At 35.8% G+C, this 25022-nt stretch overlaps 3 protein-coding genes across 8 annotated transcripts; 2 read left to right on the top strand and 1 right to left on the bottom strand.

Moving 5' to 3' along the window:
- Window positions 1-36: 36 nt before the first annotated feature.
- LOC147873656 (uncharacterized) lies at window positions 37-4944 on the top strand. 3 transcript variants are annotated; one of them, XM_087350369.1, is made up of 5 exons: window positions 37-492; window positions 591-722; window positions 2174-2309; window positions 2839-3308; window positions 4614-4944. In XM_087350369.1, exons 1-4 carry the CDS (start codon window positions 249-251, stop codon window positions 3272-3274), a joined length of 948 nt encoding a protein of 315 aa, XP_087206495.1. In that variant the 5' UTR covers window positions 37-248; the 3' UTR covers window positions 3275-3308; window positions 4614-4944. The 3 variants fall into 3 exon arrangements, with proteins under 3 accessions (XP_087206495.1, XP_087206494.1, XP_087206493.1); XM_087350368.1 differs by having other exon boundaries at window positions 588-722; window positions 4617-4944; XM_087350367.1 differs by having other exon boundaries at window positions 38-492; window positions 588-722.
- Window positions 4945-5194: 250 nt separating this feature from the next.
- LOC110833980 (transmembrane protein 135) lies at window positions 5195-17693 on the top strand. 4 transcript variants are annotated; one of them, XM_022072652.2, is made up of 10 exons: window positions 5195-6281; window positions 7103-7233; window positions 9182-9308; window positions 9396-9550; window positions 9639-9903; window positions 11071-11238; window positions 12169-12309; window positions 13238-13404; window positions 13888-14010; window positions 16039-17693. In XM_022072652.2, exons 1-9 carry the CDS (start codon window positions 6135-6137, stop codon window positions 14003-14005), a joined length of 1419 nt encoding a protein of 472 aa, XP_021928344.1. In that variant the 5' UTR covers window positions 5195-6134; the 3' UTR covers window positions 14006-14010; window positions 16039-17693. The 4 variants fall into 4 exon arrangements, with proteins under 4 accessions (XP_021928344.1, XP_021928347.1, XP_021928341.1 ...); XM_022072655.2 differs by lacking the exon at window positions 13888-14010; XM_022072649.2 differs by lacking the exon at window positions 16039-17693 and having other exon boundaries at window positions 13888-15992.
- Window positions 17694-18362: 669 nt separating this feature from the next.
- LOC110833998 (uncharacterized) lies at window positions 18363-24770 on the bottom strand. The gene is made up of 9 exons (XM_022072678.2): window positions 24549-24770; window positions 24246-24338; window positions 23580-23916; window positions 22354-22532; window positions 22153-22252; window positions 21538-21697; window positions 20296-20791; window positions 19271-19539; window positions 18363-18808 (listed from the first exon to the last, which is right to left on the bottom strand). The coding sequence occupies exons 1-9, from the start codon at window positions 24602-24604 to the stop codon at window positions 18528-18530; spliced, it is 1971 nt and encodes a 656-aa protein (XP_021928370.2). The 5' UTR covers window positions 24605-24770; the 3' UTR covers window positions 18363-18527.
- Window positions 24771-25022: the final 252 nt, after the last annotated feature.

Below are 25022 nucleotides of genomic sequence, written 5' to 3'. Positions count from 1 at the left end.
CCGCAGAGTACTTTCATCGTAACAAGTATGTGTGACTGCTCACTATGTTCTCTCTGACTGAATCAGGATCAACAATTGATAGGAAGAAGAAGTCTAAACATTTATTTGATATGTATTGAAGTATTGCTAAACAATCCTGGTTTTTCAGTTTCTATACAGTGGTTGATTTGTTGAGAAAACTTTCATTGATATTGGATTAATTGGAGGTTTTGCTGTATCTTCTGGACAAAGTGTGTGAATGTACTGTGATGTCAACGAAACCGCGAAAAAGTAAACATTTCTCAATGGAAGAGACGTGTACTTTGCTGGATGTTTGGTCAGATAATAATATTCAATCGAAATTTTCAAAATCTTATAAACATGATGTAGTATGGGAAGAGATTTCTCTTATTATGACTAATCTAGGGTTTAATCGTAGCAAGCAGGAATGCTGTAACAGAGTCAATAATTTGAAAAGACAGTTCACCAAAATAAGGAAGACGGTTGATTCAGGTAAAAAATTCAGATATGTAATTCTAACAGGTAAAAGTCCCCCATCTGTTTAGCGATATAATGAAACTAATGTTTAATGTACCGAATAATTTCAGAAGAACAACTGGACAACAATCCCTACTGGCTGCGATTTATTACAGTGGAAAACAATAAGTCACGTTTGGATGATGAGAATGGCAGTGTGGATAGTGACAACATAGTCAAATTATCTAATGATGAATTTTGTACCAGTAAGTTGAATTAAATACTGTTTATTTTTGTTACTGCATGTATGCATATCTTTTAACGAGGTATAAGTACAACGAGATTTGTTACAGATGTACAATGTGAAATTTAGCAGAGACAGTTCAGTTATGTAACAATTCTGAAAGTGTGTAGTTTGCTTCAGACACAGATCGGTTTTAAATTACGATGGCTCGGAAGTAAAGTAGGAAATAATGATCTTCTAGGGTTATGATCTGTAGGATCTAAACTGAGGCCGAAAGGAGTGAATGACACCATGGTTTTGTCTATTAATAAAACCAACTTTTGTGTGAAGTGGTAGATTCTGTTGAACAAAGAAGTGTTGGAAAGCATGACTGTAGTTTGTGTACCTATTTGTTTAATATTTCTATAAAGGATGTCATTGATAATACTGGTGGATGCAGTGAATATGCACTAATGGTGGGAGGGATCATTTCCAGGATTGTGGTTTATAGACAGGTTGGCTGTCGTTTCATTTATGATTAATGGCATATACTAGAAAGCAGTTGACAAAGTGGCAAAATATGGTGGCAAAGGAACTGAGGAAATAATTAAATAAATGAGGACTGGGATATATTCGGCAAAATCTAAAGAAAATTAGTCCAACATGAGATCAGACATTAGAATTCTGGGTAAAAATGTGGAAGCAGTGTCGGGTCATAAATTTCACCTCTGTAGTGTAATAACTAATGCATGATGCAGGAAATTTTTTGAAATGTTGGTACTTACTGATTCACCTTTTGTCAGATCTGAAGGTTCAGTGCCGTGTTTGTGAGAGTCCTCTGTTGAACTTTATTCTGAGTCAGATGAATCCAGTTCAACCCACAGACCCTATTTCTTTAAGATTAGTTTTAGTATTATTCTTATGAATGTTGTATTGAATTATGTTCATTGTCTTATTAAAAAATCTATAACACACACCTTTTCAGAAGTTAGATCTACTGCTGATTGGTTTTCATTATATGACCCTGTTGTTCAATTATCCTGATTTTGTTAGCAACTGTTGCTGCTAATATAAAAATAAATTATGTCAGTGTAATGGCATCCCATGAGCTGAAGATGGGAATAATAATAACTCATGAAATGTTGTGTATTTAAATATACCTCAGGCAATGGACTATGTTCAACATCATATTTGTGTAATGGATTAAACATTATATGATGTCGCTAGAGAATTTTTAATATTATCCTCTCATCTATGTCTGGTTCTTCAAGTGGTCTCTTTCCTACATGTTTTCTGAATAAAATTTTGTACGCATTTCTCACAATATGTGCTACATGGTTTTTCCTTCAAAAACTTGATTTGATCACTCTAACTTTACTAGGTGAAGAGAAATTATGAGGCTCTTCATGTATTTTTTCTTATACTTCCTTATTCTAGGTTTTAATGTTTGTTTATGTTTAAAAATATTCTGTTTATATTTATGTACACCTTTAGCCGAACTCACTGACACCAAGGTAGAACATGAGCAAGGAATGACCTCAGCAACGCCAATACCATTTGAAGTGTTCAAGCAGTCATCTATGTCGTCCTCTCCCAGTGCAAGTTTTGATAAGGGCACTAGTCAAAGCAGGTATCTACAGGCACATCACACATTTAGAGCGACAGGTCTACAGCTTTGAATACCAAAGTTTTACAAGGGAGCATTCGCACATGTGCCATTTAATTTACCCATAGTTATAACTACACCTGTCCTCATTTATTGTGTAATATTTACAAGCATATATCTAGTGATGTGGAAATTTACACTTATACTTAAACCCAAAAATAGGTTTAGTTTTCTTCTTAAGTTATGTAGTAGCAACTTGTCATTTGCTTGGTTTATGTAATGTTGAATGGTAGGATGATTGTATGAATAATTGACATGGCATGAATCTGGAAGGAAGTGACTGTTGCCAGTTTAAAACACTATCACAGCATTTGCCTGGAGAGACTGAGGAAAATTATGAGAAGAACTTTGTCTGTATAGTTGGTCTCTGGATTGAGATCTGAACCTGGTACTTCCTGAATACAAGACAGAAATGCTAACCACTTGACCACAATGGTCAGTGAATTTGGTTTCATGTAATTTGTAATTTTATTATGTTTCTCTGCTGTTACAGGACAAATTTCAACAAGAGACAGTCTGTAGAAGATGATTATATTAAACACATATTAGAAAATGACAAACTAATGCTCCATAATCAGTGCAAAAGACTTAAACAAGATGAAGAATTATTGAAATCTGCCACAATGTTTTTTAATGCAATGACTACATATGTAAAAAACTGTCTGAACAATTTTGAAAGTAATTCAGATTTTTCAGTGTTAAACAGTTTTCCAACATATGTCACCAATAACAGTATGAAATTTACTGATGTGCAGCACTCGTCATCTACTGATAATGCGAACATAACAGAGAACCACAATGGAGCCTTCCAGATTGGCAAACATTCATCACATTGTAATGAATTACAATGTGACAGCATGCCATCAGATTTGATCAAGTCGAGAATTGAATCAAACCCTCGTGAAGATAAAGAGAAAGAACAGAAATAGAAAGATTTAAAATATGTGCAAGCAACAGCTTTAGGTAAGTTCACTATACATTGTCTGAAGTATACCAGAAATATTCACACTATTTTAGTGACAACTGTGTCTATGTTACAGTATAAATTTTATTAGGTTGATTCCTTTCAAGAGACATATCGATGTTCGGTACCCCTTTCCACGTTCATGTCCACTGTCAGAATCTCAACGTGTTGTTATCAGAGACTACCAAGATAAAAATATGATTTTTAATAAAGGAAGTCATGTTATATCTATTTATGAAGGTGGGCTGAAAAGTAATATCTCCAGGTGAATAAGGTTTGTGTCATGTGGGTGCCTCACTTGCTTGTTGTTGAGATGAAATCTGTAAGGCTATGCATTTGTCAGGAATGTCTGCAGCACTTTGAAATGGAAATGAATTTCTGCACATAACACAGCCTTTACAGTAAACAGCAGTCAGTATAATATCAGCATTACAATTACCTGCATTCAGTAGAATTCATAGATCAAGTAGCCTTGAATATTAAAGAGATGTTCACTGCTTATTGGGGTTGTAATGATGTTGTTATTGCAGATGTTTTTAAAAAGCATTAATAATAAATTCTGCTCTTCATGTTCAGACTCTGAAAGCATTGAATGGGATCAAAAGGGTTTGGAATCTAAAAAACATATGAACTATATTTTGTGGGTTTGTGTGATATGAGACCAAAAGTGTAGATGACAAAGACAGTTATAGCTTGGCAGTTACTGATGATGAAGCAAGGAGTGCCAGTTGCAGTTTTAGAACAGGATGTTATGTTTATTTTAAATATAAAAGTAAACCAGTCCTGCTACATGCCATGTAGGTCGCTTGGGAGAAGAAGAGGTATAGCTCATACTCATTTTTGACCTTGGCACCAGATGGGGGTGAGTGGTCAGCATCATGCCCCCACTGTGCTTTACCCCTGCGAAAGGACTGCAGTATCCATTGGATAGGAAGATGGGTGGGCCCCAGAGGCGGTCTGCATGCAGAGACTAGAGGAAAAATCCTCTGTCTCTGCTGGAGATTGAACCCCAGTTGTCTAGCCCATAGCCAGTCACTATACTGACTGAGCTATCCCAGCTCCTTTTATTTTAAAAAGAATAATTTGTCAAGGAATGTAGTAGAATGAATGGGAAAATGTGATGACACCTAAATAATTTAATCCTTGATGAATGCTCTGGATATTCAATTACATGTTTTAGAAGGAGAGGTAGGTATATTTGCCTTGACCATGAGAGCATGTTTTGTCCATCAAACCAGCTGTAAGTGGTGGTGGTCTGCATGTTCAGTATCTTTGTTGCTGCACCAGTCACTCATAATTTCCAGAAGGACCCAGTATGGACTTGAACAACTTCAGCCCTGCTCACGCAGACTTGATGGCTGTCTTGAATAGCTACATAAGGCAACTCTACTGCAAATCCAACTGTGTGAGCAAGCTAACCAAATGATTATATCCAGCGAGTTGCATACAAGCAGGAATTACACAGTATGAGAGACAAAAATGGAGTTGGATCCAGTGTTGGAGAGCTTGTGGAGTGTGACAGAGGCAGAAGAAGCACTAGACTTGAACACAAGTGAAGAAGAGGACCATGTTTACAAGTGTGACATGTAGAAAGACAAAACATTGATTTAATAAGAATAGTTAATCTGAAAGCAAGTTATTAAGAAATCTAATTTCTACACAAACTCACATGTAATTACTAATCCTGTTACATTGTCTTTGTCCTTGATAACTTCGGAACTGACATGGAATTTCATGAATCTTGCTTTGAATGCTGTACCACAGGATGTCACCCTTGCCTTCATACTTTTAATTCCTTTTTATCAATAATGTGAGCATAACAAGAACTTCTGAGGCAGGAGTGGAGTGGCACTAGGGTATATTTTTTTGTAGTGAGATTAATGAGCTTCCCATCAGATGGAAGTATGATGTGTGCAATTTGATACTGAGGTGTTAATAGATAGTCTTATAAACTTTTTACCGACTGGGCTACTGTTACGTCGCCGTTGTTTACTTGTTCGCTGACGCGGCACAGTACAATACGCCTTGTGTTGCCTGACAATAGCATTGGAGTTACGCTCTGTGCCATTCCCATCTCCAATCGAAACGTGGTTGTAGTCGGTTTCGTATACCACATTAACAACAATAAAACCACAGATTGAACTTGTGTTTATCTAAAGGCGCATTTGGAATGTGTTAGGAACGAAGACGAAATGGAGCGAAACTTATGCACCAACTGCTCCTGTTGTATGTTTTCCTTGTGGGATTCTACGTAATAGGCTGTTTGTTGGAATTATCTGTGGTATCAAATTATGTATTCATCATTAGACACGCAAAACAGTTCAGGGATCACAGATTCTACTGCTTCAAGTAGGAGCTTTCGTCTGTAATATTTTGACGTTGAAGGTGTGCAATGTCACGTCGGGATTTGTACGCAAAAGGCTCAGTTGGCTGAATGTGCTAAGACGATTAATATGCACATTGTTCGCAACTGCTCCCATTATGATATATCGAGTTGAGGCTGAAACAGTGTAACTCCTTGACCAGAAAAAGAAGATATTTCTAATTGCTTGAAAGCGAGTTTGAACTTTTGTCATTGCATGACAAGAATTTTGGTTATTGCTTCAATGTTGTCAGCAGTTGTGACTAATATTCGCCGACTAGTTTTCATTTGTTACGCAGTTAAATGTGTAACTTTGAATTTTGATTAGTAATGTTTTGCAGGAAATTGGGAAAGTGTATGACGTTGGACAGTGACAGTCAGTTTTGTGTTATCTCAAGGTTACCGGGATTCGAGCGAGCAAGTTTCAGAATTAAAAAATGAGTACAAGTCCTAGTTATCAAACATGGTGGTTTTCAGCAAATTCGTAACTATACCAACGTCTTGTATAGAATATGTACATCCATGGACGGAATCATGTTCCATTGCAACAACTGGGCTAGGATTGCATGCCGTACAAGCATCTTTCAGAATATACGTTACAGTTTATGTGGTACGCATACGTTTGTAAACATTTATGTGTCATTGGATGTGGTGAAGTATGGCCTTTTTTTGTAGGTTGGTTCAATAAGGTTATGATGATTTTGTAACTCGTATTCATTACCTGAATTCATTATTTGCGTATATACTTATTTGAAATTAGGTAACATGTGCCTGTGATTCATTTTAAAATTGACTAAACACTCTGAAGTTAACCGGGAATGATGTCTTTGCTAGCTTGAACATATGGATTGAAGCCAATGAACTTACATTAAATTTTGACAGAATGGTGACAAAAATTGTGGTAGTCCATGTATAGAGTATGAGGTTAAAAAGATTGAAGAAGTAGAAACAAATTTCTTGGCCTACAAATAGACAGTAACTTACATTGGAAAACATATTCAATACATTGTGCATAAACTTTGGCTCAGCATGCTGTGTTCTGAGGACTGTCACATCATTCATGAAAACAAAATTTTAAAATTAGTCTGCTGTGCTTGCTTCCATTTGATCATATCTTATGGAATTGTTTTCTAGGGAAACTCAACAGATAGCAAAAAAGTATTTTACATTCAAACGAAAATTATTATAATAATGGCAGGTACTAAAGGGAAAGCCCATATAGGGAGTTGTTTAAGAAATTTAATATTCTTCCACTAGCCAGGAAATTCTTATTCATTATTATTATTTGTAGTGGACAACATAGAAATATAAAATGCAGACATTGTGAGTGGTTCAGTTTTCCATAAACCACATTTTTATATTAGTGAGTCCTATGTGATATAGCTTTTACTTGAAAGCATATTCTTAATATTCTGTAACTTACTTTTCCAGTTGGCACTAATAATGCGAGGTAGAGTTCCGTCACAGAAAGAAATCAAACAGACTCTTGTGGGAATACTTATATCCTCCATATTTTTAGGAACCAATGCTTTTGCATTCCCAATATTTACATGCTGGCTCAGGTAAGAACTAAATAAGTTTCGTAATAATGCTTATACATCTGTAAAAACAAAGGAAAACTTCACCATACAGTGACATATCTGTGTGATGTCATCTGCTGCAAGCAGGTAACTTGCAAAATTTGTGTTATGTTTACAGGATCAAAACACAAGCATAATATAAATTAAATTAAATATAACCGAGAAACTGGTCATAAAATAAGAACATGTTGGGTCAATATAAAAATAAGAGGTTTGTTTTCATAAGACAATTATTCGTTTCTTCATGATGTAACTAATTAACTAACTTAATGGAGCAGATTCTTCTTAAGTGTTTGATAGTTGCTCAGCTGGTCAAGGAATTCTCTTCTACTTATGGCACCAATAGGTTTACTACCAAGGTTACAAGAATCTGTCATTGGATCCTTTTGTGAACCAGTTGAATCTCATATGTATACCAACTCCATTCTTCTAAGATCCATTTTAATATTACTCTTCTGTCTATGCCTAGGTCTCCCAAGTAGTCTCTTCCCTTGAAAATTTCAACTAAAATGTTGTATGCATTCCTTATCTCTTCATGCGTGCTGTGTGCCCCACCCATCTCTTCCTTCTTAATGTTATCACCCTAATAACATGTGGTGAAGACTAAAACTTAAGATGCTCTTACTGTGTAATTTTCTCCATTACCATCTTACACCTTCTTTCTTAAGTTAAAATATTCTTCATGTTCTCAAACATGGTCAATCTGTGTTTTTCTTGTAGGGTGAGACAAAGTTTCTCAGCCGTGCAAGATAACAGGTACAACTGCAGTGTTATATCTTTAAATATTAATTTTTTTAGATAGGAGATGGAAAGACAAGACTAAACTGAATGGATGCAGGCATCCCCTAAATTTAAGAGTGTACCACAATGCAGCTGCCTGCATTGTGATAGTAGTTTTACAAATAAGATAATAAACACTCATATATGAAGCACTTTATTCATATATAGATGCATGTGTAACACATATGAAGATTTCGGTACACATCACTTTTCATTGTAGTCGCCAGAGATGTTAAGCATTGTCCCACTGTGACACCAACATGTAAGAAATTGGTGTCAAGCAGTTTTAGCCAGGAAATGACAGCATGCTGCACATCATTCTTGCAAATTGCCTACTAGCCAGGTGCTCCTTCAGGGGTCTGGATTGATAGAAGTCACTTAGTGTGAGGTTGAAATTGTGTGGTGGATGGTTCAGAACCTCACACTTGTACAAAATGCTCTTACCTTGCTTTTTTAAATACCTTTAAATTATTTTGCATTGCACTTTGGCAGTGAAATATGAATGTATACTTAGCTTTCTTTGCATTTATGTTTAGGCCAGTCTCTTTAATTGTATGTAGTGTAATTTCTGTATTTTTCATTAGGGACTTTCATCTAGCAAGGACATGAATTTGACATGTTCCATTCAGTTCCATAAACAGTGTAACTATGTAAAAACACTGTGTGAGCTAAATAGTGTTAAGTGACGGGTCACCGTATTGGAAAGGTATGTTGTTATTGTTTCTTGGCACTACAACCCTATTGTGGGTTTTCGCCGCTTTCTTTCCGGAGGTGTCTTGGTTGTGCGTGAAGTAGTGAGTGACCAGCCCACTGACTGCACAATTTCTACTCAATCCTGATGTGACTGCCAGAGCCATCTAGTAGTTAATCAGGAGACTTTTTGGCTGAGAAATTTCCACAGAATTTTGCTTGTGAAACATCTCATATCATGCTTGTAAGGTTCCTTTACATGCCATAAATCTACAACATGGGACCGCTGGCTTTACTTCCCCCTAAAAATCCATCGAACTCGGCCGGGATTGACCCACACACCTTGGGTCCAGTGGTGAGTATGCTAACCACTAGCCACCGAGGGCGACATTGGAAAGGTATACCAAAACAAATTATAGTGTGTTTTAATATTTTATTTTGACATTAATTTTCTTTTCAGAAAACTGCTTGGGCATTTTAATGTGCTTACAGTTGGTTTCTTGCCAGCTTTTTTTGCATCTTATGTAGCCATTTTGTTGGAGAGACCCTCACGAAGAAGCATGCTGGCACTATATGTTACAAATGTGGTAAGATGTGAAATAATAGTGCACTGTTAGAAATGTGGGTGGTGCTCACAGGACTAAGAAGTAATTTCTTTATTTTTCCTTGGACAGGCTACAGAGACTTTATTTCATATGGCAGCGTGGAGAGGTCTTGTTCGGCCAGTTCCTTATGGTCAGGTCTTAATTTTTTCAACTTTCATGACAGCTTTAATCTACTTCTATAAAGGGCATCAAACCAAACGGGATGCTATGTATAATCTCCTGAGGTGAGATAATTATAACATTCAGTGCTGAATTTGATGTTTAACTTAATTACATCAAGTTATAAAAATACCTTCTTTATCTTTTGTTCAGGTTTGTGGTTGGCCCTTATGAAGAGTCTGGCTATGCAGAAAATCATGAAAATTCACCATCCCTAGTTGATCCTCCTGAGCTCCAAAGCTCTGGGTCTGCCGAGAGAGTCAGAAGACACTTACGAGGAAGAAAGCCAAGGAGTTTAATAAATGTCATACCATCTGCCTGTTGCAAAATTTACCTCAGTCTTTTAAGGAAAATACAAGGCCTCAGTAGGCATACTGCATGCTCTCATCCATTCAGTTGTACATACTACACTCTTGAGGTAAGTTGTAGTAGTATGATGGTGCTTCTACTCGATTGACTCTAGGATGTGAGAGGTTGTATGCACAGTATAAAGCCCCTTCAACCTAACTGTCTATTTTACCTTCACACGGTATATCCCATTCACAGATGCAGTTGAGATAATTGACTCGTGGAGGTATAACTATCAGATTGATAGTGAAGGAAATGCAGCTATGTAACAAGGGTATCCTCCTATTTGACTCTGGTTTTGGAGCGTGGCAGTGGATCCTCCTATGACTTAATGGCTAAAATATATGTAGTTTCCTCAGACAGAACACTTTTATTTTCTACTTTCTTGACTGTTACTTCATAATTCATGTAAAGTGTAGTATTTCTACAACGTCAGTGATAGCTCAGGTGGTAGCATGCTTTCTTATGATGTGGCCAATCTGTGTTTCCCAAGTAGGTTTTATTTTTAAAATTACCTTGTATGTCTTGTCTATGGAGGTCATCAAATTTAATTTACTTTTAACTCTTTGCTTTTGTTTATTTTCTTTCTTCTTTTATTTACATTTGAAAACAACAGAAGTGCAGCTGGTTTTTCATTGTGTTGTGACTATGTACCCAACTACCCATTGTATAGGAGGCTGGGTGGGCCCCAGAGCTTGTCTGGACATGGAGGCTAGAGGAAAAATCCTCTGTCCCGGTCCCCAGTCTGTAGTCAGTCATTATACTGACTCAGCTACTCCAACTCTTAGTGTATACTGTTTTCTTTATTAAAGTTAAAACTTGATTAAAATTACCATATTTACTCATGTATCCCATGCACCCCATTTTACAGGTAAATTATTTTCAAAAACGTGTGTGTGGGGTACACAAGTAAATACGGTGTGTCACTAGCAGGTGTGACAGTACATATTGTTCATCTTTAGTTTTGTATGCCACCCTCGTAGTGCACACTTGTGTACTATTACCGACTAATTTTTTGTCACTGTTTCTGTGATTCAGTTAACATTGTTCAGTATATGGTAATTTAGCACTTATAAATTATAGTTAACAGTTAAAATAAAATAAATAGGTAGTAACTAGGTATTAAGAACCTGGAGTCTCCCCAAAACAAAGCAGGAGTGCAAATCATTTGGCTATGACTGTCACTATCACAGGTGATAAACACTGAGTGAAAGTTATATTTGTTTTTGCATTGCAGGGTGCAGTAAAATTGTTTGCTCTAGGATACAGTCTCCAAGTGTGTCTCCGTATCTTGATGCAGATGAAAAGGCTAATCCGGAAACCAAGTTTGTTTCCAAAGTTACTGATACACAGGAATGCTTTTAAACTTGGAGCTTTCCTTGGAGGATTCTCTGGAATTTTTAAGGTAATTATTTTTATTAATTTTGACTTTAGTTATGCACTGATATATTTCTGGTTGTTGTAATGGTAGCATGGGGTGATAAAGGACAAACATCTGCAATCATTGTCACAGACATCACTCTTAAGTGGTATACATCATTTTCAGCAATTGATAATGCTCCACAAAGGGAAGGGATCTGCTACATCTTCCTGCCCAGCATAATGCCATTCACATTCCAGTTTTATACTGCAGGGCATGCTGATTGACGATCATAATGGAGAGAAATCAGTACTTTGTTGGTTTCTCTTCAGTGGTTATGTGTACCACTCCCTTGTATTTTCTGTATTTTATATTGAGCTCAGTCTGTAATATAGTGGTCCACTTATGTTCTATGGTTCTTGTGAAACACATGTTTGTTGAATTTGGTGCTTATACTAACCTTTGTTTTAAAATTATTTTTCTTCTTTCCTTTTACCTCCCGTGGTCTTATAGTTTTTCCTATGTAACAGTTCCTACATTCACATCAGATAATGTAGATACAGCGTTTTGTGGAAAAGATTGGTGTTGTGGCTCTGAAGTATGATGTCAGATTTGAGGATGGTTCTAATATAACTATTCCTAATCATCTGAACCTTTCAGAAATGCCTTTGATATATGGAATAACAATTTCAGTGAACTCTTTTTCAGACTTTGTGTTTTATGGTAGGATTTTTACAATTAGCCAAATCTATACGGCTTGATGTGGATATTTGTTTCCCAAAAATGTGTTTCTGTTGTATGTACACGGGCTGGTTTTTGTCACCTAGCATAGCAGCTTTCTGATAGAATGTCTGGAGCTGATTGGGATGGTTAGATTTCTTGTAATGTTTATGATTGTTATAATTTACTTAACAGACAGTGGTTAGTAGTCAGATAAAATATAGTGTGGTTGAATGTGTTACAATTGTGTTTCAGCTTATGTCTTGCTTGCTTCGTCGAATCTTCAACAGAGATTCAAAGTTGCATGCAATTCCATCTGGTTTGCTGGCGGGCTTGACTTTTGGGTTCTTCCCTGACAACACAATTGCATTGTATGTTATGTGGAAAAGTTTGCAGGTATGCATTCCAGTTATTTTGTTTCTGATGAATGGCATTTTTTTATCCTCCATTCTACCTTACTTTCCTTGTTTTATAAGGGAATACAGCCACCCCCCCTGAATAATTTTTAAACTGATAGATTTTCATTGATGTTGACTTCATGTCTTAGGGGTCACTCCAACATAGTAATAATTTTCCACTGGCAGTCATACCAACATGACATTTTTGCTTACGTTGAGGTGAGAGTGGGATTAGTACTATTAATTAAGAGTACTGAAATGTTGCATGTTAAGAGAACTATAAAAAAATATGCAGCTTTTATTATTCGACCATATTTGTTGTGCTGCGAGTGTAGAATGGTTGTGCAATGCTGATACATATGGCATATAAACACCTGTATCAGTTCTGAAAAAAACAGTTATTTTATAATAATAATAATATGTAACTGAGAGTATGCACTACAAATTTGAGTTATTGATAATGTAACCACTCCATGGAGAAGAGACCATAAGAAATGGTTCCTACAGTTTATGTAATTTTAAAGTTTATTACAGTGTTTACAACAGCCTGTCACTGGTCCCTGCCCTGTGCCAAATGACTCCAGTCCCTATTTCTGTAAGATACAATTTAGCTTCTCTTCTTTGCTTGGGTCTATTTCTTACAGATGTTCCATCTGAAACTTTGTATGCATTTCTAATCTTCCCTGTCTATTGTATTTGTCCTGCCCATCTTAGCCGTTATTTTGAAAGTTCAAGTTATGAAGCTCCTTCATTCTCACATACTTCCTTGTTAACAGAATTCATGCACAAAAATTTGTTAATTATTATTTATGATTTTCACAGCCTTTCCATGCAGGTGAAAGCGTTAAAAAATAGTTCCTGCTGAAAATTTGTGTTATAAGCTTCTTTGAGTGTTCTTGTCAATTTTTTAAATGTTCATTTCGTAGATTATCTACAGTGATGGTGTCCAGAGAGGATATGTACCTGAACTTCCAGGGGGGACAGTTCTTTTATATTCCTTCTCCACTGCAGTTCTGTTCCATGCAGGAGTTCTGGAGCCTCAAAACCTACGTCCATCTTATTGGAAATTTTTGCACAGTATCTCTGGAGGGCGGTAAGTTTATTTTTCCCTGTAGTGAGACCTTCAAAGTAATAATAAGGTTTTACAACATATTCTCCACACTTACTTTGTTCTTTCCCTCTTATGACAAAGCCTTCTCCATTCTTCTCTGTCCTCTCATAAGTTCTTCTTTCATCAAGTGCAATAGATTGTCTTTCAAGAAGCCAGTGTAGCTTATTCATTATAGTGCCTATGGACTGGATGATTTGTATTCAATCCCAGGCAGGGCAGAGGATTTTTATTCTAGCTTCTGTTTCCAGACTGGCTGTAGGTCCCACCCAGCCTCCTCCTTTTCCTCGAGGTAAAGTGTAGTCCGGGCATGACACTGACCACTTACTCCCGTCTAATGACGAGGTCAAGAACAAGTATGAGCTACACATCATCATCGTCATCACCATCATGTCCCCCCCTCCCCCCCAAATCTCTATGGCATGTAGCGAGATAGGTTTACATTTTAGATTGTGTCTTGTGTTACAGGGTATCAGCCATGGATCGAAATTGCTTGGATGCATTTGGTTTGGGCACATCCAAGTCTCTTACAGAGGTTCTTGCCAAAACAAACACACACTTGGTTTCATACAGTGAGCTGTTATGATCTTTGTGAGTAATTCCACTTTATGGTTGTGGTAACAGGTATACACAAATAGGAATCCTGTATCTTTTATATCGTAAATTACTTGAGTTTTCTGATTTTTTTTAAACCCTACATTTAAGAATATGCGTAAATATTATGGTACAATAATAACTACAGCAAAGAAATTGGTAATTAAGGTTATTTTTATACACATCATGGAAATAATTAGTTTAGTGGCAGTAAATGTGAAGATTTATAAAATATGGGAAATATAATAAAGTTAAATCTGGTGTAAAGATATGATACAAATGGATGATAGTACTAGATGTTGCCCGTGATGTGAACTTTCTTAAATTATACAATAACTGGCAGTGAAATAGCTGCATGCACAAACAGGCTAGAAAATTAGTTTTTAATATTTGATTATTTCAATCACGGAATAGTAGACGTGTACACAATACTGCCAAGCTGTAAGAACCATACTGTTAACTTATAGTATTATAGTGCATGACAAAGTTAAAACAAATATTTCAAGATCACAACCTTGTAGCCTTTCTACAAACTATTGGTCATCTGCTGCTTGTTTTGAATTCTAGTATAGGGAGCCAGATATGTTGGTGTGCTGTCAGATGTCAAGGTAGGCACAAAATAATTCCTTTTCATTTCAGTTTTATGTAAAGCATGGGCTGTTCCATTTGGGGTTCACTAAAACAGTCATTATTTTGTACCTAAATTTATTCATTTCTAAACTTTGTATTACAAATTATTATTACTTCACTCAGTAAAATAGCTACCTACAGGTTGAATGACCAAGGTTCAATTTCTGGCAGCAGCTGAATATTTTTGTGTACCACCAGTGTTTATATGAGTTCTGGAGCACTTATCCTTTCCAAAGCATGCTTAGACAAAGCAGCCAGAGCAAGAAAATTATCACTTTCATCCAGAGCCAAGGTCTGTAATATGTATGAAGCTTTTCCTTTACATGTTGTATGTGTCAATGGCATACCGCTGTGTATTTGTAGAACTTTGTCTTTACTGCATTTATTATTCTTGATGGCGTGTTCCAAGTCCTATATTATATAGATTCAGAATTTTAATTTTGTGTTAAGTTGAAAATCAGTGTGAACTGTTTTTCCTGCCAGTAGGTTTGAAGTGATATATTTTTTAATCAAGTAATAACAATTCTTATTGCTTTCATAATGCTCCTGTTAACATGTTATCTGGTGAGTGGGACCTTGCACACTACTAAAGTCAAATTCTGCCACTGGATAAAATCCAGTTCCATCCACATACCAGTCTCACAATCTATTTTCTTGAGATCCCCAACCTAATCTGTATCCAAATTTTCTTTTGCTACATCACTGACTAGTGACTCCCAGCTCCTAATACTGTATGAACTACTTAAGGTATTCCTGAAAGTTTCATAAGATACATTTCCGTGGTGAAGGTTTGAGAATCCAAAACCGTGAGAGCCACTCCTATTGACCAGCTGTGGTCCCTCAGCTGTCTGAAGGCTAAATCCATCCTCAGGCTGACTCACTATACCATAGTGGCAGTAGGCCCAATTAATGTGGGAGTTATTTTAAAATATTAAGGGACTGTGAGCCCTTCTGAAACCATAGCAAGACATATGAAGGAAAAACTGCCATAGGAAATGTAAAATTGTAATTATTTTATGATATTGGACTTGGAGATAATTGTATCTCCCCCTTTCCTTTCCCTTCAGTGGTAGGTTTGCCTTTTTATGCTGGTAACAGTATAAGAAAAAAGAACATATAGCTCACTGTATGAATGTATGTTGAGAGTTCTCAAGAATGGTTTATATCATAATAACAAATATGGAATTCCTATTAGGTTGAACATTTGGATTGTATTTACAGTTAATGTTCCACATTATATTTGATGAATTTATTAACTAGATTATACAAAATAATATTTTTATATCATTATATGTATATATCACTGGATGGAAGTTGACAGTATTGAACAATAAATTGTTTTCATTACATTCATGTTTCTTGTTTGTTCACAAACTGAGAATTATCTGATTACAGGATGATGGTATACCTTCTTACTGGCACAACCTTGGCCTTTGATCACAGAGGTTTACTAAATCCTACTCAGACAAGTGGCAACACATAAGGGCTAAGATGCATGTCTTCAACCCCTTCCTACCCACATCCAACATTACCTACAGGAGATGTAGCTTTCACAAACAAGGTGCTGGACATTGTGTAGCTACTACATCTGGTGTGGAAGAAATGCTGCTGTTACAGGATGGATGTCTTGGTTGACTGTGAAGTGACAGCTGGTTGGGCCCCAGTCTGCCATGTCTGTGCAGGGATAGCAGCCATTGAAACTAGTCTTCGTGCAACGGTAGGTCATTGCAATGAGAATAACCTTTAGAAAGTGTAATTAAAGCTACTCACCAGTGCTACAGCAAATGCTGAAAATGTTGCCTTCCTGACAATGCACTGTATACATATGGAATAGATATTAACTTTTCTGGATGTAATCCCCAGAAATGTTGAAATCTCACAGTGGATGTTTCTTAGTTCTTCCAGAGTTTGGAGAGTTTGTTTCTTATCTGGGTTTTTGTCTGGTAGTGATCTTGTTATTTTCAACTTATTGACAAAATAGAGTATGCTTTGTCTACTTGGAACTGATTCTCCTGGAAACTTATGCTGACATTTTCTGACAGACTTGTGTTTGAAATATAGTTACAGTAGACACATGCTGTTCAGTAGTATGCCTTGAGCCATGTTCAGTACTGAATGGTTAGTGAGAAAAGTATCAGCAGAAGCAGGCATACACGTTTCATAGTGGAGTATATCGTGAACTGCTACTGCTGCAGAGATGTGGCAGGCTGGGGCTTGGCCAGCTGCTTGCATGACCACTGTTTTGCAGTCAAACAGGAAGAAATCCACCATGTATAAACTGGTTTAAGATTAAAAGTTTTGATTTATTTCACATAGTGACAGATATGAATAACCAGTGCAGCTGAGTTAACTTTAAATACATTAACCAACAAACGTTCTTGACAAAAACACTTTGAAAAACTTTTTGGTGACTGATGGTATGTCTCCTTAGTGTTACGGCTAAACTGGAGCCTTGGTCTCCTTTAATGTAGAGGTTGTAAATCCTTATTAAGACAAGTAGTAGGATTAGTTAGCTGGGGGATGGCCATGCATTGCAGTGGCATACTGCTGAACCATTATTCACTGGAGTTAGTCTGGCCAGTAGCTCCATAGTACAGGGGTTTAACTATTCATTTCCATACAGTAAAGATTAAGACCTTCAGATGGGAGATCAGGTCCTCACAAGGTGTCTACCTTCACAGGACAACAATGCAAACGTCCACATTCCAAGCAGAATTCAGAACCATGATCTGAGCATTTAGGCACTAAAGACCTTGTAACCACCAGGATGAACTTACTGGTATGTTATGCAAGTTTAAAACTTTCATGTAATGTAATTGAGTAGTACAAAGAACTTATACTAGCATTGGAGAGTTAATTTCATTAGGAAAAATAATGTTCACATGATTTTGTAAAATTTGATACTTAACCTGGTTTAAAATTACATAAATTATTCAGAAATTAGTTAATGAGACTTATACTGTTCAACTTAAAATTGAATGTTTCTCAACTTTTAAGAGGGAAACAAGATTCTAAAGAAGTGGTTTGTAAATATAATATTAAGTATTTGATTGGTGTTTGTAATTTTTATTTATATATCTATATAATAACCTGACCCTCATAATGTCAGATTTTTACCTTGAAATGACATTCTTTTAGCAAAGAAGTGAAAAAATTGTGTAGCATAGGGATTAAGCAAATTACAAAACTGTATTTCATGAAACAAAACAGCTTTCTCAATTGTTATGATGTGGCAGTTAACTTTTTTCAACCATCTGCAAGAGGCAGACATTAATTTTTCAAGGCATATATGTTTTAAGTATTCTTCATATGAACAGTGTCACTGTATGATATGTGAACTATTTTTCTAGAGTGCTACTTAGAGACAGACATCATACCATAGGTTGAGTTTTTCTTATCCCTGAACATAAATGTCAGTGTTCTGTTCTCCCAGCCATAGATTCACTGATGTTTCTATACTATCATAAGTTTTGGCCTCCCAAGTGTTTCTTTAGTGCTGGAAACAGATGGAACTAAATTTGGGAAGCCAATAGACTTAAAACCAGTATTGACATGGAAACCATAGAAAAATGGTGGTTGAATGAAAAACACGTCGACTCCAGTAGGCAGAGGATAGGAAAACTTGATCACATGGTATAAGTATCTGTCTCAATGGGAACTGCACAAAAAAATAATTTACACATTATACAATAACTCTGAAAGTAAAATGCTTCAGGATATATGTCTTATAAATTTATTTTCTGACTGCTCCTTGTATATTCATACATGCTAAATTATAATATAAGGAAACAAACCAAGAAACTCAAGAATACCAATCTGCTGTCTTGGATATTATTTTCAGACTTGCAACCATCTATTATGATCAACTGTAGCAAGATACCTTGCTAGTTTACATTTGATACCATAGAGAAAGCCTTTTCAACTACATCTGTATATCGATATTCTCGATGCATCTGTTTGTTTCTTCTTGGTCGTTTTGAGAGCACTTCATCCCAGTTGATATTCTTATGGAAGAACCCAGGTAGATTCTTTTCTGCAATTCTATAGTTATCTAGCTGTTTGCATGGTTGCCAGATACAGTCACAGGGAAGTTGAAACTGCAATGCAGACCCTTCAGTTTGCCATGGTAGTTTTCCGAGAGGACATTTACTCCAAGCCTCGAGATCTGAAAATAATAAATACTAGCTTAATACAACCAGTCTAAGTGTGCCAAGGACTGAATGCATTTCTTAAAACCTCTCCTACTTAAGCACAAAGCTCATTTTCACATTTGATCTGGCAACCAAGTCATGGTGTAGAGGAAATGCAACTATGAAATTTAAATAATAACAATAAATGACCATCCAAGGCCAATGACAATGCATTTGGAAAAAAATGTGTACTTCATATTGAAATAATTAGTTGGCATCAACCAACTACATGCAGCAGAGTCCTTGAGAAGCTGGAAGTAGCTCATCTAGTCAAATTCCCTACCTCTTATTAGTATTCACAGAAGGTTGTTATCTGACCCTAACCTAAGCCAACTCAGTCCAATTCACATCTTCACAATGTATTTCTGTTACATAAATGTTAATAATATGCTGCCATCTGTCACTGTCTAATTTACCAAATAAAAATTGTACAGTACCTTCATAACGAGTCCAGTGGGACTGTATTGCGGGAGATGAACAGGTTGCTTGGCTTTTCATTACGTTGTCTATCACATCCATTTCTTCAACACAATCACTCTGAATTACCCCATGTTTCCCCTTGATGTTACTGACTGTGTAGACTTGTGAATCCATTAAAATGCTTTCTTCATTTGACAAATGCTGTTCTTGGGTATAAATGTCAACCAAAGTTATTAGCTTCTCTTTAGTATCTTTAGGTAGTGGAGGGTCCAAAAGTTCCATCACACTAAAAAATTAAATTTTCATATTTCATCACAAAAAGCTACAAAAATTTACATGTTTCATTCAAATTAACATATTTTTATATAATTCTGGAATTAATATAGTAATGGTCAATAATCTATATTAATTTATTCTGATCTACTTACACTCCAATCGAAATATATATGGAAGTTGCAATATTGTAACGTCAACATGTGACAGTTTTAATGTTATCACTCAAATATGACCCTCTTACAATACAAAGAGCATCCCACACTGCATATACAGGATGAGTCAGAAGTATGTTTACAAACTTCATGTGCGTGTTCCAGGACCAAAAATAAGAAAAAATGTATTCTATTTTCTGCAGCATAACATTTTTCTTGCTGTATTATGCACTTTATGAATTGAAGCATACATATGTTGTATATATGCTTTCGTTTTTGGTAAGGTATAAAATTTCAGATGAATTCACATAAAAATCAAGAGTTAGCTGTTCCTTTATACCCTCTGAGAAGTTTATTGCATTGTAATCATCTGATGATAAAACTTAAAATAAATAAGCAAACGTGCATAAAAGCACTGATGATAAAGCACAAACCCACATTCTACAATTTGTTTGACAACAAATATGTTTTTTCTTTCTTTTAACATTTCTCAATGTATAGTTTCATCAAACTCAGTTCAGCAAGACAACATGTAACAGGAATGCAAACATTCTCCTCTACACCATGTTTTTATACAATTTGCTGAAATGAAAGCAGAATAACATGCAACATACCTTGGAAGGAAGATCTTTGTCCATGTGCTGGGTTTCACAATGGTTTCCTGTATAAGTTGTAATTTAGTCAATTTGTTTGGCAACTTCTGGATTTTTAATGGCATTACCTTCTTCAGATGTGGATTACATTTCTCAACTTTCTTTACCATTTCTTTGTGAATGTGTGAAGTAGTAAGTTTCATTTTCAGCTTTCTTTTTGATTTTGATTTCTGAGTTTTGTACACTTTTCGTGATTCTCTGCTACCAAACCCTTTCTGATCCCAGTTCTGAACCAATTCTACAGTTTTCTTAACTTTACTGAGACCCTGGGCCAATTCTTTAAGCCATATAGCAGCCATTTTACGACGATGACGACTCTCGTTCCCAGAATTAGATATGTCAATTAGCTTTTCCATGAGTAAAGGAATTACTTTGCTCTGATATAGGAAGTTTAACATGGCTTTCCATAAACTTCGGAAATTAACTGGAAGGCTATCATTTGTCAGTCCCAAAGCATCTGGAAGAAAGAACTGTTCATTACATTTACTGTCCTATTCTATATTAAACTATACTATACCAAATAAATGTTAAACTTCACAAATTTTCCTAACTTAAATTAACTGAAACGTTGCCTTGAATAAGGTGTTGAACTTTGAATTTTTGTTGATTACAGTATTTTAGATTATAAAAATGGTTTGGAGAAATGTATCAGCTATTTTTATCCAACTACCCTAAGAAATGACATTGTCACTATTATGTCCTAAATCAAGTGTGTTTAGTTCTGACATCTGTTGAGGTATTTAAGAAATAATTTATCAGAAGACATTAAAAGTTTACTAATGCCATCTTCTAAAATCTGTTTATATCTATAGAAGCTGTAACAACTTTATAATACAACCTACAACTTGAAAAACAAAGTTATATCATGAGTATCTTGCATTTAATTTCAGCAAAAGCTTATACATACAGTCAACAGATGTCTAACTGCCCTTTCAGGAAAAAGAATGTTGCATAAATGTAAGAGCCATAATGCTGTGATGTTTGAATTTGAAATAATGTTTTATGGATGCAGGTTGCTAGTATTATGATTAGCAGCAAAAGGGAAATATAACCACATACCAGTTTTCACCAAAACTCAAAGTCACAAAATCCCAGAATCTATAAAAACTTAGAACTCTAATTTGTCCTAAATAAGATGCATGGTGGTAGCATAGTTTGCTTTGCAACTGTTTAAGTATCCATTCATAATGACCACTGACTTACTACCATCACAGTTGAATACCGATAAAAAGTCTGGTGATGCTAAAAAGCCATCTCCTTCCAGCAAGACATTAACCAGGATCTCATGTCTGTCTCCAAACATGCCACTTGTTTCCATGCAGGCTTTCAGTTGATTGATTATGAGAATCTGTGCTTCAGACATCTTGAAATAAAATATGATACATTCATTACATTATTATAAATGTGTTATCAAAATATTTTCTCTGAATGTCTTCTGCTTTTGGCTAGCTTACAGACAGAAGGAAAACAAACTCATATACTACATAAATACATTGTTGACAAAGGAACTAAGACTGTTATCTACATAGTAATACTACTGGGAAATGTTTGTTTGGGTAATATAAGCTTACTGTTACCACTTTCACCCTTCCCATCCCCTTGCCTTTTACTTGTAAGGACTGTGGAATGCAGTTTCAACCTAGCCACTGTACTATCTCATTTTATGCTGAAGACAGAGACAGCCAGTTTAAAAAAATCTTACAGCTCTTTTTGATTCAGACAAGTTCCAAAGAAAGTACCACTGTCACAAACCTTTAGAATCATATTATAGACATGAAAACTAAAAAGTTCACGGACTCATATTTATTCCAAACATACCTCAGTGTTTTGTAATGTATGTCCTCGATGTCTCAATTTCCTTATCATTTTATCCATATTCCTTACACCGTATTTCTCTTTCTCATCACGGAGATGTTTCCTACAAGAACATCAAGAGACACTGTAATTTTCTTGTAAATCTTACATTTCTGCTCAGTAAGATTCTAATATCAATTCAAATATAATATTATAGTAACTGACTGCAATTTTAAATCTGGTATTTCAGCAAAAGTTGTAAGACCAGCTGATGAATACAACATGATTGCCTGCCATGTTTCAACAATCTCTTTCAATTTATGGACCACTTCAATGTAGATGTTTGACTCATCACCCGCAATCCAGTCTGTTGTCATCTCTGCCTCGTTCTTCCAATAATGTTCCTAGAAAAGAATCGTGAAGTCCAATGGGTCAGGCTGATATGGACACTTATAAAATAACAAATATGAATAATCAATAGGCAGCACCTTGCATGCCTGTGAAGTTGTCAAGTTGAGGACAACTACAAATTTCATCATTTTGGATTATAGCGAGACAAAGTGTTTCTTGGTGTATTTACCTAAGAAACATGAATGAAAGAGTAAAAAACATTTATATAATGAGAAATCTTAAAATTCTTACTTGTCAACTAATAATCTTAGGGTGATTTAATCAAGGATGAAATGGGTGAGACATGCAGGAATCACAGGAAGTAAGAAATAATTTATCAAAATTCTGAGCAAGAAACATCAATGGAAGTGATGACTTAGAAGACTTACACAGGATAATATTAAAATGGATATTAAAGAAAAAGTATAAGAATGCACTGTGTCAAGCTAGTCCAGGAAAGGGTACAGTGATGAGTTTTGTAAACACAGCAATGAACCTTCAGCTTGCATGAAAGTAGCAAATACTTGACTAGCTCAGTACATTGTGCTAAATGTAGATGGCTTCTCATGTGCAGACCTGTGTTTAATTCTAAGACAGTCCTAGTAACAGGTGTGATAATCAAATGGCACAGGGACAGGTTTCACTTCAAGTACTTTGGTCTCCCCTCCCCACCTGTCACTATTCCATCAAAAGCTTTACTCATTTATCATGAGAGAGAAAATGGCCCACCTCATGCTGCAATTCACTGAATTCAGTCTCACCCATTTTTTGGTTTATTCAATGGTATGTGTGGTGTGGTATGTGCACACTTAATGTACAATAAAAAAGAAACTACAACTATGAATTGCAATTTGAAAATAATGTTGAAGGACTACACCAGTAACTGATTTAGAGGTAAAATCCTAGCATTTGTCTGGAGGGACTAAGAAAAACCATGAAAATCCTTATTCAGAATAGCTGGTCTTTCAGCTTTAATTTAAACTGACTTCCTCCCAGTGCAATGTTAGTTCACTATTCTTACCCCTATGCCTCACTGGGTACATATCTACTGTAATAATTACATGTATCCAATCTAGACAAAAATGAGCTGCTTCTCTCAAGATGGTAAGTGATGGCAGATTGTGGTTGTGTGAAGTGTCATGACGTATATTAACGATCCAGTCAGGTATGTGTAGCCTAGCTGCCATATTATACAGACTCTGAATCTTATTTTTTGCCAGTGTTGCAAGATGGTTCAGGTATCTCAGAACAGCCATGGCATACATTAGTTGCAACTCATGTTCATGGTAGGGAGGCATCAAGCCATTTGCAATCTGAGGCCACACTTCCCTGTCTTTCAGGCATATCTGGATTAGGTCTAATGTGCACTGTGCTCCAGTTGGGATGCCCTGCGGACACCTGAAATATTTCATGGAGACAGATATAAAGTTAGCTGCTTTCAATGGCATAGATTATTATTCAATCAGATGAAAGGATATGTACAGTAAAATGGAAAAATGTACGGCACAATAATAGAGTACATATTGGAGAAATAAGGTGTAAAGACATGGATTAAAATCAACAGGATAATTAGTCTAATAGCATTGCAAACATGTTGGTAAATATTCCTACTCCACAAACACTGAGTAACTAGCAACTTTTCAACAGAGATTATAATTATGATATTTGGTAAATCAAAGTTTAGTGCCACTAGCTAATTTCTCATTCACATTAACAAAGCAACACACCTTGCTTTCCAAACAAGTAAACGTTCAAAACCTTTCACTTGTGCCACTGTGTCATCTGAATAAATCTGCTTGTAAGCTTCGTCCCATTCAGACCTGGAATAAAGTCCAAAAAAGTTTAAAATATGCCCTGGTGTGATTTGCCAAATTTAACTAGCCACTTTATTTGCAAATAAAAACATTTAGGCAAGATGGGGACGAACAGAAACAAATTCTAAGAAACCAACGGATGTCTCCAGACGTTTTAACATTACTCGCAAACAAACATAACCTACACAGAAACATGGTAAGAGCAACTTTCCTTACATATTAAACCAAGGTACAAATCTTGTATTTAATGTTGTATCTCTATGAAGTTCCATTCTTCGAAAGTATCAAAAATATTGAACTACACCATAAATAAAATACACGTCAGCCCTGCATTCCGATTCTAAACCCGCAATTTTACCGTGCACCCTTTCACAGGCGATACAAGTAAACCGAAATCAAGTAAAAGACAAATCACACTCTTTGAACATTTATATATTCTTTGATCGTACCAAACTTCACATCCACCATTACCGAAAGGGGGCGGAAATACACATTAATTATATCAATTAAATCTCCAATTTCTGTTTAATTTCATGATTCTGGGTTTTATTAATGTAGCAATTTTAGTGCCTACAATTCTTCCAAATTTGAATTACTAAGAACTGAAGTATAACATACAGCGGTATGAGACAAATTAGTGGTTCTGTTAGCCATAAGGATTGCTATTACCCCCACAAAGTTCAATACTGG

The sequence above is a fragment of the Zootermopsis nevadensis genome, unplaced genomic scaffold (assembly GCF_977971745.1).
Source record: "Zootermopsis nevadensis isolate Lab colony 2312 unplaced genomic scaffold, Znev_1.0 Znev_ptg000017l, whole genome shotgun sequence".
Classification (NCBI taxonomy): domain Eukaryota; kingdom Metazoa; phylum Arthropoda; class Insecta; order Blattodea; family Termopsidae; genus Zootermopsis; species Zootermopsis nevadensis.
The sequence above is the reverse complement of the archived record's forward strand: the minus strand, read 5'-3'. Positions and strand labels throughout refer to the sequence as shown.

Bases quoted from the DNA above. Each gene is read 5' to 3' on its own strand.
- LOC147873656 (XM_087350368.1), top strand. From the start codon at position 249: ATGTCAACGAAACCGCGAAAAAGTAAACATTTCTCAATGGAAGAGACG. The intron at 723-2,173 runs GTAAGTTGAATT...GTACACCTTTAG, and splicing joins TAATGATGAATTTTGTACCA to CCGAACTCACTGACACCAAG. The intron at 2,310-2,838 runs GTATCTACAGGC...CTGCTGTTACAG, and splicing joins AAGGGCACTAGTCAAAGCAG to GACAAATTTCAACAAGAGAC.
- LOC110833980 (XM_022072652.2), top strand. From the start codon at position 6,135: ATGGTGGTTTTCAGCAAATTCGTAACTATACCAACGTCTTGTATAGAA. The intron at 6,282-7,102 runs GTACGCATACGT...TTACTTTTCCAG, and splicing joins TATACGTTACAGTTTATGTG to TTGGCACTAATAATGCGAGG. The intron at 9,904-11,070 runs GTAAGTTGTAGT...TTTGCATTGCAG, and splicing joins GTACATACTACACTCTTGAG to GGTGCAGTAAAATTGTTTGC.
- LOC110833998 (XM_022072678.2), bottom strand. From the start codon at position 24,604: ATGGAACTTCATAGAGATACAACATTAAATACAAGATTTGTACCTTGG. The intron at 19,540-20,295 runs GTATGTTGCATG...TTAATTTTTTAG, and splicing joins ACAAAGATCTTCCTTCCAAG to TGTGATGGAACTTTTGGACC. The intron at 18,809-19,270 runs GTACTGTACAAT...TATTATTTTCAG, and splicing joins CCACTGGACTCGTTATGAAG to ATCTCGAGGCTTGGAGTAAA.